This window comes from Podarcis muralis, chromosome 3, assembly GCF_964188315.1.
Source record: "Podarcis muralis chromosome 3, rPodMur119.hap1.1, whole genome shotgun sequence".
NCBI classification, from domain to species: domain Eukaryota; kingdom Metazoa; phylum Chordata; class Lepidosauria; order Squamata; family Lacertidae; genus Podarcis; species Podarcis muralis.
Genome location: NC_135657.1, coordinates 8,648,551 through 8,665,716, shown reverse-complemented (window position 1 = coordinate 8,665,716; position 17,166 = coordinate 8,648,551). Strand labels below are relative to the sequence as shown.

Here is a 17,166-nt window from a genome sequence, read left to right as displayed (position 1 = left end):
ACCAAGTGGCGATAGCGACGGCGAAGAAGAATTTCTTCACCGCCTCTATTGCATCTGCAGAAAACAGCAGCAGGAGACTTTTTCAGGTGGTTCACAATTTAGCGGAACCACCTGCAACATCGGGGCCCAGTACGGGCCACATGTTCTCCTGCAATGATTTTGCAAAGTTTTTTGCAGATAAAATCGCTCAGATTCGGGAAGAAGTAGACTCCACCGTGGGAGCAGGGCCAGGGCAGGAGAGCAGGGACGCGGACTTATAAAAAATATTGGGGGGGCCCGGGAAAGCTCATGAATAATAAATAAGCTCATGAATATGCAAATAAAGTGGCGCCGCCTCCTCGTGAGCGAATAGGGGAGAGCGTGCTGCGCCTATTAATCAGCTCCAAAGGAAATTGGGTGGAGCTTTTGCTCGGGAGGGAGGGCAGGAGGCATGCAGCCCGCCCCCCCTGTGCATTTTGGGCTGGGGGAGGGGCGGCGATGGCGCTCTGCTGGAGGGGCGTCGGAGATTATTGGGGGGGCGGAGCCCCCCCAAACGAATTTTTGAGGGGGCTCGGGCCCCCTCAAGCCCCATGGAGTCGGCGCCTATGCAGGAGAGTGCTAGAGTTCTGTCTAGTCAAGTTGAGTGGGATCAATTCCAATCTGTTACCTCCGAGGATGTGGACAGGCTGCTTGGACGAGTGAAACCAACCACCTGTCTCCTGGATCCTTGCCCATCCTGGCTTATAAAAGCTAGCCGGGAAGGACTGGGCGATAGGCTTCGTGGGGTGGTGAATGCTTCCCTCCGTGAGGGAGCCTTCCCAGACCCGCTGAAAGAGGCGGTTATTAAACCGCTTCTTAAAAAACCATCTTTAGATGCGGCCACGATGGCCAACTATCGCCCAGTCTCAAATCTTCCATTCCTGGGCAAGGTGATTGAGCGAGCGGTTGCCGAACAACTCCAGGCACGCCTGGAAGAAGCGGACCATTTGGATCCCTTCCAGTCGGGATTCAGGCCTCATCATGGGACTGAAACTGCCTTGGTCGCACTGGTTGATGATCTCCGGCGGGCTAGGGACAAAGGTGAGAGCTGTTTCCTAGTTCTGCTGGATCTCTCAGCGGCGTTTGATACCATCGACCATAACATCCTTCTGGACCGTCTTCAGGGGCTGGGAGCTGGAGGCACTGTTATACAGTGGTTCCGCTCCTTCCTCCTGGGCCGGGTTCAGAAAGTGGTGGTGGGGGATGAGTGTTCAGACCCCTGGGCCCTCACTTGTGGGGTGCCTCAGGGTTCGGTCCTCTCCCCCATGCTTTTCAACATCTACATGAAGCCGCTGGGAGAGATCATCAGGGGATTTGGGCTGGGTGTTCATCAGTATGCAGATGATACCCAGCTCTACCTCTCTTTTAAATCAGAACCAGTGAAGGCAGTGAAGGTCCTGTGTGAGTGCCTGGAGGCGGTTGGAGGTTGGATGGCGGCTAACAGATTGAGGTTGAATCCTGACAAGACAGAAGTACTGTTTTTGGGGGACAGGACGCAGGCAGGTGTGGAGGATTCCCTGGTCCTGAATGGGGTAACTGTGCCCCTGAAGGACCAGGTGCGCAGCCTGGGAGTCATTCTGGACTCACAGCTGTCCATGGAGGCACAGGTCAAATCTGTGTCCAGGGCAGCTGTTTACCAGCTCCATCTGGTACGTAGGCTGAGACCCTATCTGCCTGCAGACTGTCTCACCAGAGTGGTACATGCTCTGGTTATCTCCCGCTTGGACTACTGCAATGCACTCTACGTGGGGCTACCTTTGAAGGTGACTCGGAAACTACAACTAATACAGAATGCGGCAGCTAGACTGGTGACTGGGGGCGGCCGCCGAGACCATATAACACCGGTCTTGAAGGACCTACATTGGCTCCCAGTACGTTTCCGAGCACAATTCAAAGTGTTGGTGCTGACCTTTAAAGCCCTAAACGGCCTCGGTCCAGTATACCTGAAGGAGCGTCTCCACCCCCATCATTCTGCCCGGACGCTGAGGTCCAGCGCCGAGGGCCTTCTGGCGGTTCCCTCATTGCGAGAAGCAAAGCTACAGGGAACCAGGCAGAGGGCCTTCTCGGTAGTGGCGCCCGCCCTGTGGAACGCCCTTCCAGCAGATGTCAAAGCGATAAACAACTACCTGACATTCAGAAGACATCTTAAGGCAGCCCTGTTCAGGGAAGTTTTTAACGTGTGATATTTTACTGTATTTGTGGTTTTTATGGAAGCCGCCCAGAGTGGCTGGGGAGGCCCAGCCAGATGGGCGGGGTATAAATAATAAATTATTATTATTATTATTATTATTATTATTAATACTTAATTGTTATTTTGGGTTGCAACACTTAGCTGCCACAGTGTCTCACTGAATCCAGCAGGACTTACTTCTGAACATATATTGGATTGGAATGTTAATCAGAATCTTGTACATCACCTTGGGAAGTTTTATTACAGAAAGATGTTAATACATTTTGTCGTAATTTTTTTGGATTCTAACTGTAAGGTGCTTTGGAAACCAATCATGGCTGGGAAATAAGTTTTAGAACTCACACACAGTGAGGATGTAATCCAAATCTAGGGGGGGAATCCCACAAGAACAGAAAAAATGAAGAATCACTTTACTACACAGTATAAGGAGGGAGGGAGGAAGAACAATAACAAGTTTGTGATGGCTTGTGACCCTACTAAATTCTGATCTTGCAAAAAAATGGGAAAGTGAATAATTTCCCAGAAATCGCTTACCTGCTTGTTCTTTTCTTGTTTGAAGCAACTTGGACAAGCTGAGGCTCTAAATGGAAAAACAAACAGCATTTAATTGTTTGAAAACTTTTTTTACACATGGTGTCAGAACAGATTCAGTGAGGACAAGGTTGCAAAGGCCTATGCAGCTGGTGTCTAAGTCAGAGAGCATCCACCAAGAAGATCTTTCCTCTCCTTCCTGACATCAAAACATTGGCTGCTTCTTGGGTACAGATACCCCTCTGTCTGGATATTGTGTCTAATGTTAATTGAAGGTGCTGCCTACTCTGGGTGGATGCCTGACAGTGTGTATGGAGGTCCTGGGCTACCCAGACAACAAGACCCACCCCCTTGGCTTGGCTGATGTGGTCCAAAGAAAAGAAAAGCCATACATCTGGCACCAGCCTGGCTGCAGGAGTTGCCGGAAGGAGGCGTACAAGGCGCCATCCAACCGTCTTAGGGAATCTACTCTGGATTTGTGCAGGAGTTACTCCTTAGCCTTTTCTCCTCCCAAAGATGTCCCTGTGATTGTACAACGCCATTACTCATCACATCCCAACTTACAGGAAATGGCAGTCCTCGTCTGTTTCTGGATGAGCGAAGACCACGCTGACTTCAAACAGGCTCTGAGTCGCAATTTAAAAGACAGTGGAAAGTTATTGTTTAATTCGGTAGTGGAAATGTAACATTCTCCCATTCCCTTCCTCAGCCTTGAACTCTGTTTGGGTACCTGCCTGAAACTCTCTCCCTCGCTTTAGCTCTGCACAAAGAAAACGAGCTTGTCAGGAGGAAAGGTTCTTCCCTCGCCCTGAAATTTTCCATGTGCAGGGATAATTAAACTTTTTCTTTTAATTTAGAGGAGGATTCAACCATCCATGTACCATTCTGACAATAAAACACTGTTGAAGTTATATATTTAGACAATACCTTTCCATCAGCAGGGACCCCCAATTGCTCCAGGAACAGGGGGTGAATAATCCATTTGTATGCTTCCTTTAGCTGAACAAGGTCTTCTTTTTCTGCTAAAAAATCCTGTTTCCTAAATGATTTTTAAAAGTAAGACTCAGCATCTTAAATCAAGCAGGGAGGAGGGGGGGAGAGAATTCAGTCAATTCTGTTTAGTTTCAAAATACTCATTTCAATCGATAGTTTTGAACTATCTCAAGAATTTTATAACCCAAAGTACTAACAGCAACTAGAATACATGTCGTAACATTTGCTAATGGAAGGACCTGCCAGCAAGAAAGAGGAAATGACTAATTAAAAGGGCCAGTTCAGTAATGCTGTGACTGGAGCAAAAAACCCACAACTGATGAGAAGTTTAAAAAGAAAGGAGCAAGGATGAAATGCCTAATTAAAGTATCAGCTGGTGTGAGAAGCAGGGCCTCTACTGAATGGGACTTGCTTTTCATTAAATATTATGTTAGGACCTTGCCTGCAAAGATGCGCTTTTGTGGGGTTGTTGTGGGGGAATTTATCACTATGTGAAACAGCCGTGATGCTTCTCCTTCCAGCTCAGTGCAGGAACAACAATGGATCAGTGGTGCTAAGAGGATTTAGTATTAAGACGATAAACTGGGTAGGGCAATCAGCGGAGTTAACTGCCAAGGGAAGAGGATGAGATATTGTACATTACCCCCTCTCAATACAATTCCCCTCACATGCCTACCAAGCACACACCAAGAGAGAACAATACAGTGCCAGTGGCATTTGAAAACTTAGCACACAAGGCAGGATGGAAAAGATCCCACCAGGAAGTACTCACTCCATTTCCTCTTTTACTAGCAACCATGCTGCATGCTTCAGGCATGGACCGAGAAAAAACAGAAAAATGAAAGAGAAAGGGGGGAGGGCAGAGGAGAGGGGAGAGAGAGAGAGAGAGAAGTGGTAAATTAAATGGCTTCATAACCTTCTCATCTAACTAGCTGAGAAAACCCAGACCAAGAATCGGCTACTTTCACAGGAATCAAAGCCACACAGGATACACAACATCAGACGTGGCCAATTCTCCCCCACCAATTCAAAAAGCCAAGCTTCAGATCAGCCTAGCCCAATTTGCCCTCCCTCTCACTCACCCCTTGCCCAATTGCTACTGGCCATGTATTGCTGGATGCCACACACGGTGTATTTCCTAACAGGCAAAAACAAGGTAAGTATTTTTTAAACCACCCCTTCCCCTGCCCCCTTTCCTTTTCAACAAAGGCCATACTCAGAGCACAAACAAAAGCACAAGCAAATACTCACCTCCCTTACAGATAACTGTGGGGGGAAAGAGACTGAAAACACAAAGCTGGTAAACTGGTATTCAGAAGAATTAATCTTGTGGCACACCTGAAAAACAATGAACTATGTTTATTATTGTTATTTAAATATAAATACACACACACACACTGCTATGCATTTAAAAAAGTTCTCAAAGCAATTGCACCTTGTACAAGACGGCTTGCAAACATGTTTGAATAAAATTGTTTTACATTCTCATCAAGGACAAGCTTCCCTATCGAGATGTGCTTGCTTCTACCAGAGGAATTCTTCTGTGTATTCAGGACAGCTCACTAACAGTCCCACTGCCTGCATGCTTACTTGGAAGTTAAGTTCCACTGTGTTCGTTGGGGCTAGCTCCCAAGTAAGCATGTGTACAATTGCAGCCTAAATGAGATTTCAGCAAGGAAAGTTCAGGAAAACCCTTACAGGTATACAACTAAGTTTTAATCACAGTAGACCCATTGAAATGAATGAGCACGACTAAGTTAGGTTCATCTATTTCAATGGATCAACTCTGAGTAAAACTTAGCTGAATGCCACCCACTACATGCATGCTGTACACATATACATCCATGGGAAATGCTGCAGATTTTTTCAACAGTAAAACTGCCAACCAGCCGACACTTACCGCTTTGACAAAATCCATCTCACAGAGCTCTTGCAGAATTCCCAGGCAGATGCTGCACACAGCTGGCCTTAAGTTCTCATCACCACCAGCAGTTCTATCATTCTCCGCATTAGGTACCCGGTGGCTTCCATTTGAGGTCTGTTCCTCCCCTTCTTTGACACTATCCAGTTTGATTCGCTTATGGGGAGGATTTGCTGTTTCACAAGGTAATTTGTTCTCCTCTGTAGTGTTCTCCAGAAACTCATGCAGTTCACTAAGCAACTCCTGATTGATAAAGGAAGCAGAGTAAAACTTGGTAGGTAGAAGGGTGCCAGGGGTGGCTTCATCATGTACTGTGAGCCCGACAGCCAAGTGTCCTGAAATCAACAGCTCCTGTAAATGCGCAACAGTCCTTCAACAGAGAATAATGTCAAATAATCTGTTGCCTTGCAAATTAAAGTGGATCTGCTAAGCAATTAAAAAGGTCTTTGATATTGCAGTCCTGTGCATATTTAGGTAGGGGTTAGACTCACTGAAAGGGACGCGGGTGGCGCTGTGGGTAAAAGCCTCAGCGCCTAGGGCTTGCCGATCGAAAGGTCGGCAGTTCGAATCCCCGCGGCGGGGTGCGCTCCCGTTGTTCGGTCCCAGCGCCTGCCAACCTAGCAGTTCGAAAGCACTCCCGGGTGCAAGTAGATAAATAGGGACCGCTTACTAGCGGGAAGGTAAACGGCGTTTCCGTGTGTGGCTCTGGCTCGCCAGAGCAGCAATGTCACGCTGGCCACGTGACCCGGAAGTGTCTCCGGACAGCGCTGGCCCCCGGCCTCTTAAGTGAGATGGGCGCACAACCCTAGAGTCTGTCAAGACTGGCCCGTACGGGCAGGGGTACCTTTACCTTTACCTTTAGACTCACTGAACTTTGTGGGACTTAGTTTTGAGTAAATGTTTATAGGATTCGTATCCTATGCACACTGGTATCATAAATGTTTTGAGTAAATGTGCTTAAAATTTTAAATATGGATGTTATATAATGACCTACACTTGAAACACCTAATAGGGGTTTGGCGAGGAAGAAGAGGAGGAGTAAATGTGCACAGGATAGTATCATAAAAGTGACACCAGAAGTAAGAAGAGGAAGTGCACTTGTTCTTAGGAACATAGGAAACTGCCTTATAATGAGAAGTCAATGGTCTATCTAGCTCAGTACTGTCTATGCGGAGTGGCAGTGGCTTTCCAGGGTTTCAGACAGGGGACATTCCCAGTCCTAACTGGAGATGCTGGGGACTGAACCTTGGACCTACTGTATGCAAGGCAGATGGTCTACCACTGTGTCATAGTCCTTCCTCAGAGCTGCAGGTCTTTCCTATACTTCTTAGACAGATAATGGGGAAGATTGTGGACTGGACTTCTGGGTAGGTGGAAGACACAGGGGAACTGGAGAAAGTATATGATGGAGGGAAAGAAGACAACAATGGATTTTAAATAGGTCGACAGCTGTTTGTTGTTCCTCATTATATTTTGGGGCTCTGCAATTTTTGTCTCCCCACTCCAACTGCCCCAGCCTCCTTTCATTCCCCAAGAATATGCCTCTTGCTTTGAAAGAAAGACCTGGATCAGAGAGATCTGAAAATGAATTAAAACCACCCCATCATTTTCATAATGTACTTCAATGTAATCAAACCTTATAGGGTCGCCTGTACAAATCCTGAGATCCTATCTGGCAAAACCTGAAAATACAACGCGGGCATGCTCCAAAATTCAGTAACTTCTGAGCAATAGACTTGTCCTTTTCAGACAGTGCATTCGTGCTGGTGCTCATGCTGGTGAAGCCTGTATTTGAAGAGAAAAACCATCAGCAGAAACACTACCGCAGTAGGCTGGAGAGTGAGAATTGAGGGAACACTCATTAAAATAGCACAGCAGTAATTCAAAAGGGAGGACACAGAGATGCTGAGGACCATTCAGAAAAGAACAATAATGAGCATGGTCCCATGTATGAAATCATTTCTGATTACTAGAAACCAAAGAACTAAATCTGGGCCACTGCCAGTATGAATTGCCTTATACTGAGACTATTGGTGTATTTAGCTCAGTACAGTGGTACCTCGGGTTACATATGCTTCAGGTTACATACGCTTCAGGTTACAGACTCTGCTAACCCAGAAAAATTACCTCGGGTTAAGAACTTTGCTTCAGGATGAGAACAGAAATCATGTAGCGGCAGCGCAGCAGCAGCAGGAGGCCCCATTAGCTAAATTGGTGCTTCAGGTTAAGAACAGTTTCAGGTTAAGAACAGACCTCCAGAACGAATTAAGTTCTTAACCCGAGGTACCACTGTACTGTCTATGCTAAATGGCACCTTCTCCCCAGAGTGTCAAGCAAGGGGTATTCCCAGCCCTGCCTGGAAATCCCATTGAGGACCTAGACGGCAAAGCAGCTGTTCTACCATTGAGCTGTGGCCCTTCCCTTCTTCCTGCACTGAAGAATACCACTCCCGTCTCCTCTTTCCACTTCCACCGCCACTAGAGTTTCCGCTACTTAGGCCGTCATCACTATCCTGTATCACAAGCCATACTATTCTAACGCTTAAATTCTACGATGAAAACCACATTTACCTAAGAGCAAGCCTCGACTTGCTTTCGAGTAAACACGAGCATAGCGTTGCGCACTGCCTCCCTCCTCTCTCAGATCTTGTTAAAAGCAACTTACTGCACCCAAATAGCTTAAAGAATTCCCCACCCCTCCAATCCTAACAAGCCGAGGTTATTTTCCAGCTCACCTGCCTCTTTTCGCTTGCCAAATATAAAAAAAAAAACTATGGGGGAACCATTCACCCGTTGCACTCTCGGTCCGCTCATCAATGAGTTCCGCTCTCGTAGGGAGAGAAAGGGGGAGAGAAAAGGAAACAGCCTCCCAGAAACAAGAGTTCCGCCTCCAAGTTGCGGCGGCCTCCTGTCGAGCCCATAGAGTTAGAAGCTTCTAAGGCTTTCCGACCTATACTTCCGGATCCCAACAGCCGTTCCGTCGTGAACGACCATGCTTTGGAAAACATCTTGTTGCCCCTAACCCGCAATAAAAACGAAACAAAGCAACTATAAGCTTCGTTGGAAGACCCTGTTCCATGTTGGCTGAGCTCCAGAACTCAGGCGTCGCACCCCATTAAATGGCAATAGCTAACAGTGTGAATAAACTTTGAATAATTAAAAAGATAAAAAACGGGGCATTTGATGTGCGGTGGAAGAAAAGCGTTAAAAACACACACATTAAAATCGGGTAAAAACATCGGGAAAACGCAGGGCCGGATTTAGGTTTGATGAGGCCCTAAGTTACTGAAGGTAATGGGGCCCTTGATATTATGTCCAGCTGTCCTTTGTCAACAATAAATTGTCGTTTTTTGTGTTGAATATATGCTATATGGTAATTTATGGACCTAATAGGTGTCTAAAGCCATTTGCACATAACAAAATACGCATTTTATCAAAGTAATTCTTGAAGGAAAAAGGTAAAAGGCGGATCTACACGGATCCTCGTGAATTCATATGATTTTTTCATTCAAATTAAATAAAACCACCATGATACTGTAGACCATGTCTTACTCTGTAGAAAGCATCAAAAAAATCACGCATCCACTGTTTTGGGGGGGCGCAGGGGCGCAAAAACATGGTTAAAAAACACGGATCCTCATGGATCCTCATGATTTTTGCGCTAGATCAGCCCAAACTCACTTTCAAATTACAAATCATGTCCAGGGGCACAACATCCACCACAGAAATCACGCATCCACGGCTTCCTGGCGAAACCGTGGCCCAAAAACGTGGTTTTCAAGAACGGATCTTCATGGATCCACACGCTTTCTGCATCGGGCCAACCCAAACTCACCGTCAAATCACATATCATAGTAAGGGGCACAGCCTACAACACAAAAAACTCGGATCCACACCTGCCTGGCCACGCCCTGGCCCAAAAACGTGGTTCCGAAGCACGGATCCTCATGAATCCTTATGATTTTTGCACTAGATCAGCCCAAACTCACCGTCAAATCACACATCATGTCCAGGGGCACAGCTTACACCACAAAAAACTCCGATCCACGGCTTCCTGGCCATTCCATGGCCCAAAAACGTGGTTCCAAAGCACGGATCCTCATGGATCCTCACGCTTTCTGCATTGTGCCAACCCAAACTCACTATCAAATCACACATCATTCCCAGGGGCACAGCCTGCACCACAAAAAACTCGGATCCACGGCTTCCTGGCCACTCCATGGCCCAAAAACGTGGTTCCAAAGCACGGATCCTCATGGATCCTCACGCTTTTTGCATTGGACCAACCCAAACTCACCGTCATATCACACATCATTCCCAGGGGCACAGCCTGCACCACAAAAAACTCGGATCCACGGTTATCTGGCAATGCCATGGCCCAAAAACGTGGTTCCAAAGCACGGATCCTCATGGATCCTCACACTTTTTGCATTGGGCCAACCCAAACTCACTGTCAAATTACACATCATGTCCAGGGGCACAGCATCCACCACAGAAATCACGGATCCACGGCTTCCTGGCCATACCGTGGCCCAAAAACATGGTTTTCAAGAACGGATCCTCATGGATCCTCACGCTTTTTGCATTGGGCCAACCCAAACTCACTGTCAAATCACACATCATGTCCAGGGGCACAGCTTACACCACAAAAAACTCGGATCCACGGCTTCCTGGCCACTCCATGGCCCAAAAACGTGGTTTTAAAGCACGGATCTTCATGGATCCTCACGCTTTTTGCATTGGGCCAACACAAAATCACTGTCAAATCACATATCATAGCCTGGGGCACAGCCTACACCCCAAAAAACTCGGATCCACACCTGCCTGGCCATACCGTGGCCCAAAAACGTGGTTCCGAAGCATGGATCCTCATGGATCCTCATGATTTTTGCACAAGACCAGCCCAAAGTCACTATCAGATCAAACATCATGGCCAGGGGCACAGCATCCACCACAAAAAACTCGGATCCACGGCTTCCTGGCCATACCGTGGCCCAAAAACGTGGTTCCGGACCACGGATCCTCATGGATCTTCACGCTTTTTGCATTGGACCACCCCAAACTCACTGTCAAATCACACATCATAGCCAGGAGCACAGCCTACACCACAAAAGTCACGGATCCATGACTTCCTGGTAAATCCATGGCCCGAAAATGTGGTTTTGAAGGACGGATCCTCATGGATCCTCACGCTTTTTGCATTGAGCTACCCTAAACTCACCGTCAAATCACACATCATGTCCAGGGGCACAGCCTACACAACAAAAAACTCGGATCCACGGTTATCTGGCAACGCCATGGACCAAAAACGTGGTTTCGAAGCACGGATCCTCATGGGTCCTCATTATTTTTGCACTAGATCAGCCCAAAGTCACCATCAGATCAAACATCATGGCCAGGGGCACAGCATCCACCACAAAAATCATGGATCCACGGCTTCCTGGCCATACCGTGGCCCAAAAACGTGGTTTTGAAGGTCGGATCTGCACGGATCCTAACGCTTTTTGCATTAGGCCACCCCAAATTCACTGTCATATCAAACATCATGTCCAGGGGCACAGCCTGCAGCACAGAAAACTCAGGTCCACGGTTATCTGGCAATGGCATGGCCCAAAAACGTGGTTTTGAAGGTCGGATCTGCACAGATCCTAACGCTTTTTGCATTAGGCCACCCCAAATTCACTGTCATATCAAACATCATGTCCAGGGGCACAGCCTGCAGCACAGAAAACTCAGGTCCACTGTTATCTGGCAACGGCATGGCCCAAAGACATGGTTTTGAAGCACGGATCCTCATGGATCCTCACGCTTTTCGCATTGGGCCAACCCAAACTCACCGTCAGATCACACGTCATAGCCCTGGGCACAGCCTGCACCACAAAAAACACGGATCCACGGCTTCCTGGTCATACCGTGGCCCAAAAACGTGGTTTTGAAGCACGGATCCTCATGGATCCTCACGCTTTTTGCACTAGATCAGCCCAAATTCACCATCAAATCACACATCATCGCCGGCGGCACAGCCCGGACCACAAAAAACTGAGATCCACGGCTTCCTGGCCATACCGTGGCCCAAAAACGTAGTTTTGAAGCACGGATCCTCATGGATCCTTACGCTTTTCGCATTGGGCCAGGCCAAACTCATCATAAAAGCTTTTTGACACCTAATCGTCTCCGCCTCTCATTGCGCGGGAGTCTCCTGCGCAGGGTGGGCGTGGGTAGCGGAGTGCCTGGGCTCTCTTCACTGACTTCCAGGGAAGAATCCCGGAGCCCTTCCACCTCCTCTTCCCATTGCTCTCCTGGACTCTTGGTGTAACGCGTATTTCCTTCCCCTTCCACCGAGCTGAGTCTCCCCCTTGTGCTAGGACCTTCACCTGCAGAGTCTGAGACCCTCTCCTTCTCCCGTGTCTCTGATGTCAGTTCCCTGACAGGTTGCTAATACACCAGAGGACAGGGTCAGAATTCAAAATGACCTGAATAGCCTAGAGAGCTGGGCCAAAACCAACAATATGGAGTTCAATAGGGAGAAATGTAAGGTACTACACCTGGATAGAAAAAATGAAATGCACAGGTGGGGGACACTTGGCTTGACAACAGTACCAGTGAAAGGGATCTGGGAGTCTTAGTTGACCACAAGCTGAATATGAGTCAACAGTGTGATGTGGCAGCTAAGAACGCCAATGCAATTCTGGGCTGCATCAATAGGAGTATAGTGTCTAGATCAAGTGAAGGAATGCTACCACACTATTCTGGTTGGTCAGACCACACCTGAAATACTGTGTCCAGTTGAAGAAGGATATTGTCAAGCTGGAACATGTCCAGAGGTGGGTGACCAAAATGTAAAAGGTCTGTAATCCAAGCCCTATGAGGAGAGACTTAGGGAGCTGGATTTGTTTAATCTAGAGAAGAGAAGATTAAGGAGTGACATGATAGCCATGTTTAAATATTTGAAGGGATGTCATGTTGAAGAGGGAGCAAGCTTGTTTTCTGCTGTTCTAGAGACTAGGATGCAGAATAATAGATTCAAACTATGGGAAAAGAGATTCCACCTGGGCGCGGTAATCCAGTCAGGGAAAAAGGGAGGCATACTATGTTTAGGGCACCATTTCCAGCCTCTTCTCCTTTTCGGGGTGAGAATAGTGGATCCTAAAAAGGGCTGCTCAGTCATGGATACAGCTGCTGAGCTGCTCAACTGCCTTATTCCTTGAGTCAGAACGACTGAACGCCCATGTGTCGGTTCATGACTAGGGGCTTCACATTCCTGCCCCTGTAGCCATTTAGTGATCGCCATGGGGGTTGGGTTTGGGGGGGTTGGGTTGGGTTTTTGGAAGATGCCTGTGCGTGAATTTGTTTTATGTGTGTAGATCAGTGCACACTGACCAACGCACAGCCTTCGCAGTAGGGCTCTGTTCTGATGGCATGAGTAGTCACGACGAACTGGTGGATCCTATCTCATGCAGCCTTCATCCGCCTTCACAGCCGTTGTAACACACTGCTTGTTATCACCCGCCTGTTCTGCCATTGAGGACTTCTTGGCTCATTCTTTGTCTAGCTCCTTCCCTGTTATGTACTAAGCTTGGATCCTAGAACAATAGGCAAGTAGGATCCTAGAATGCAAGAATTGATTGGCTTGCAGGAAAGACCAATCAGGCTCCAGGAGGGAAGCAGAACCAGCCATTCAGACGGGACTCATTGTGTAAATAATGTATATAAAAGCCTGAGGTTTTGGGGGAAATTCAGTCACTGTTTTACAAGCTGCAATAAAGAGCATGAAATCACTACAGGACTCTGAGCATATTTAATTTTCTTTGACCTTACCACCTTGGGTGACCCTGCTGGGAGTACGAGATTCCCAACGGCTTCACTCACAAGGGTCATAGGAATGTGCAAGCCCACTCACCATGACAAGTGAGAGAACTGAGATAGATTGCACTGAGCCCTGGTCTCATTAGACAAAGTGTTCCACCAAACAGGCTCTGGCTCTGGTTGAGGACAGCTGGATATGTTTTGGGCCAGGGACCACCAGTAGGTTGCTGTTAGATGAGCATCACACTCATGGGGGTGTATTGGAAGATAATTCCCACAGATAAGAAAGGTCACAGACTGTTTAGGGCTTTAAAGATTAGCACCAAAACATTGAACCTGATTTGATACTCCACCTGGAGCCAATCCAGCTGATTAACAACCAACTGAATGTGGGCTCTCCACAAAGTCCAAGAAAGAACTCATGCATCTGCATTCATTTGGAGTTTCTGGAGCAGTCTCAAGGGTAGCCCTGCATATCTCTCTCTCTCTCTCTCTCTCTCTCTCTCTCTCACACACACACACACACACACACACACACACACATATTTAAACCCTGCACTCCCCGGCTCAGGTGTATAGCAAGTTAAAGTACTCTAGTACTGTATGCAGGTGACTACTGCATGGATCACCATGGCTAGGTTGGAAAGGGACAGGTACAGTGCCGATTGCCTAACCTGACATAGATTCAAAAATTCCAGTTTGGCTACATTTGTGACCAATGCCTCCATAGAGACAGAAGCATCCAGGATCACACCAGGACTCCTGATGGCAGCTACAGGTGACTATTGCACCCCATGAAGAGCTGGGAGCTGGCAAACCAAACTGAAATTATTCTGGCCCAGCCATTGGACGCCCATCTTTAAAGGATAGAGATTCAGCCGACACTGTTTCCTCCATCCCAGCACACCCACCTAAAAATTGGCCAATATATCCAGGGTAGCATCTGGCCAGGGCCATGAAGCAGTAGATCCATGATGTTTGTGGTCAGATCTGTGGTTATGTACAAGATATGTGAATGAAGGGTGAATTTGGGGTTCCCCAATGCAAAAAGTGTGATGATCCATGAGGATCCGTGCTTCAAAACCATGTTTTTGAGCCATGGAGTGGCCAGGAAGCCATGGATCCATGATTTTTCTGGTGCAGGCTGTGCCCCTGGAAATGATGTGTGATTTGCCGTTGATTTTTGGTTGGCCCAATGAAAAAAGCGTTAGGATCCATGAGGATCCGACCTTCAAAACGACGTTTTTGGGCCATGGCGTTGCCAGATAACCGTGGATGCTAGTCTTTTGTGGTGCAGACTGTACCCCTGGACATGATGTGTGATTTGATGGTGAGTTTGGGGTGGCCCAATGCAAAAAGCGTGAGGATCCATGAGGATCCGTGCTTCGGAACCACGTTTTTGGGCCACAATATGGCCAGGAAGCCGTGGATCCGAGTTTTTTGTGGTGCAGGCTGTGCCCCTGGCCATGATGTGTGATTTGACGGTGAGTTTGGGTTGGCCCAATGCAAAAAGCGTGAGGATCCATGAGGATCCGTGCTTCAAAACCACGTTTTTGGGCCATGGAGTGGCCAGGAAGCCGTGGATCCGTGATTTTTGTGGTGGATGCTGTGCCCCTGGCCATGATGTTTGATCTGATAGTGACTTTGGGATGGTCTTGTGCAAAAATCAGGAGGATCCATGAGGATCCATGCTTCGGAACCACGTTTTTGGGCCACGGTATGGCCAGGCAGGTGTGGATCCGAGTTTTTTGTGGTGTAGGCTGTGCCCCAGGCTATGATATGTGATTTGACAGTGATTTTGGGTTGGCCCAATGCAAAAAGCGTGAGGATCCATGAAGATCCGTGCTTTAAAACCACGTTTTTGGGCCACGGTATGGCCAGGAAGCCGTGGATCCATGATTTTTGTGGTGCAGGCTGTGCCCCTGGATATGATGTGTGATTTGACAGTGATTTTGGGTTGGCCCAATGCAAAAAGCGTGAGGATCCATGAGGATCCGTGCTTCAAAACCACGTTTTTGGGCCTTGGAGTGGCCAGAAGCCGTGGATCCGAGTTTTTTGTGGTGTAAGCTGTGCCCCTGGACATGATGTGTGATTTGACAGTGAGTTTGGGTTGGCCCAATGCAAAAAGTGTGAGGATCCATGAGGATCCGTGCTTCAAAACCACGTTTTTGGGCCATGGATTGGCCAGGAAGCCGTGGGTCCGAGTTTTTTGTGGTGTAAGCTGTGCCCCTGGGAATGATGTGTGATTTGACGGTGAGTTTGGGTTGGCCCAATGCAAAAAGTGTGAGGATCCATGAGGATCCGTGCTTCGGAACCACGTTTTTGGGCCATGGCATTGCCAGATAACCGTGGATCCGAGTTTTTTGTGGTGTAAGCTGTGCCCCTGGGAATGATGTGTGATTTGACGGTGAGTTTGGGTTGGCCCAATGCAAAAAGTGTGAGGATCCATGAGGATCCGTGCTTCGGAACCACGTTTTTGGGCCATGGCATTGCCAGATAACCGTGGATCCGAGTTTTTTGTGGTGCAGGCTGTGCCCCTGGGAATGATGTGTGATTTGATAGTGAGTTTGGGTTGGCACAATGCAAAAAGCGTGAGGATCCATGAGGATCCGTGCTTTGGAACCACGTTTTTGGGCCATGGAGTGGCCAGGAAGCCATGGATCCGTGATTTCTGTGGTGGATGTTGTGCCCCTGGACATGATGTGTAATTTGAAAGTGAGTTTGGGCTGATCTAGTGCAAAAATCATGAGGATTCATGAGGATCCGTGTTTTTTAACCATGTTTTTGCGCCATTGCGGCACCACGAAACAGTGGATGCGTGATTTTTTTGGTTCCTCCTACCGACTAAGATGTGGTCTACAGTAGCATGGTGTTTTTATTTTGTTTCAATATAAAAATCATATGAATTCATGAGGATCCGTGCCTCGGATCCATGTTTTTATGGTGCTGCAGCGCGGCAAATTGTTGAATCCACGTTTTTTATAGTCCAGTTTGTAGGCGTGCCTTCTAGGTGTGATTTGACACTGCATTTGTTGGAATTATTTTTAAAAAACTGGAGGATCCATGAGGATCCGTGTAGATCCGCCTTTTATGCAGACCCATTGTTGAAGAAGAAGTTAAGAAGAAGTATATTAATAGTGAAATACATTTAAGAAGTATATTACTAGTGAAATAATTAATAAGCTGTAACTTAAAATTCATAACAAACTTACTGAACTCGAAGCATGGGAACCCCCAACAAAAATTTAAAATTTGGCAAAATATTTGGACTTTATGATACGTATTTGGAATAACTAATGTGATATGATTGGATTGTTAAATGGAAAATTTAATAAAAAAATTATTAAAAATAAAATAAAATTCATAACAAACTTAATAATGCAAACGCAAAAGTTAACTCTTTAGAAACACATCTTACAAAGACTCATAATCTAGTCTCTAGAAACTTGCTATAACATTGTTAATGAAATAATAATTTTAGGTTTTATTTTATTTGGTTTTTTTATCTTACATTTTGGAAATGTACATCCAGGTGTTTTTCCCCCTTTAATTTTTTTTGGGGGTCCCCAAGAGAGTGGGGTCCTAAACTATAACTTGCTTAGCTTATACGTAAATCCGGCCCTGGGAAAAACGTGCAAAATATGTATTCATCGGTAGCCGAGCGGGGGCGATTGCGTTCCTTTGCTTTCGCCCGGCTTCCTTCCGCG

General features: G+C 47.0%; 1 protein-coding gene across 5 annotated transcripts in view; it reads right to left on the bottom strand.

The window, feature by feature from the left end:
* Positions 1–16,992, bottom strand: part of PUS10 (pseudouridine synthase 10) — a 39,782-nt gene extending 22,790 nt beyond the window's left edge. For 2 of the 5 annotated variants that reach the window (XM_028725164.2, XM_028725165.2), the window contains exons 1-8: positions 8,389–8,496; positions 7,291–7,439; positions 5,634–5,897; positions 4,985–5,071; positions 4,506–4,540; positions 3,668–3,779; positions 3,305–3,366; positions 2,744–2,789 (exon numbers count right to left, since the gene is read on the bottom strand). In XM_028725164.2, the coding sequence (XP_028580997.2) occupies positions 2,744–2,789; positions 3,305–3,366; positions 3,668–3,779; positions 4,506–4,540; positions 4,985–5,071; positions 5,634–5,897; positions 7,291–7,439; positions 8,389–8,467 (834 nt within the window). In that variant the 5' untranslated portion in view covers positions 8,468–8,496. Of the gene's footprint in view, positions 1–2,743; positions 2,790–3,304; positions 3,367–3,667; positions 3,780–4,505; positions 4,541–4,984; positions 5,072–5,633; positions 5,898–7,290; positions 7,440–8,224; positions 8,319–8,388; positions 8,497–16,970 lie in introns of those variants that run through there. The other 3 variants (XM_028725162.2, XM_028725166.2, XM_028725167.2) reach the window with 3 other exon arrangements.
* Positions 16,993–17,166: the final 174 nt, after the last annotated feature.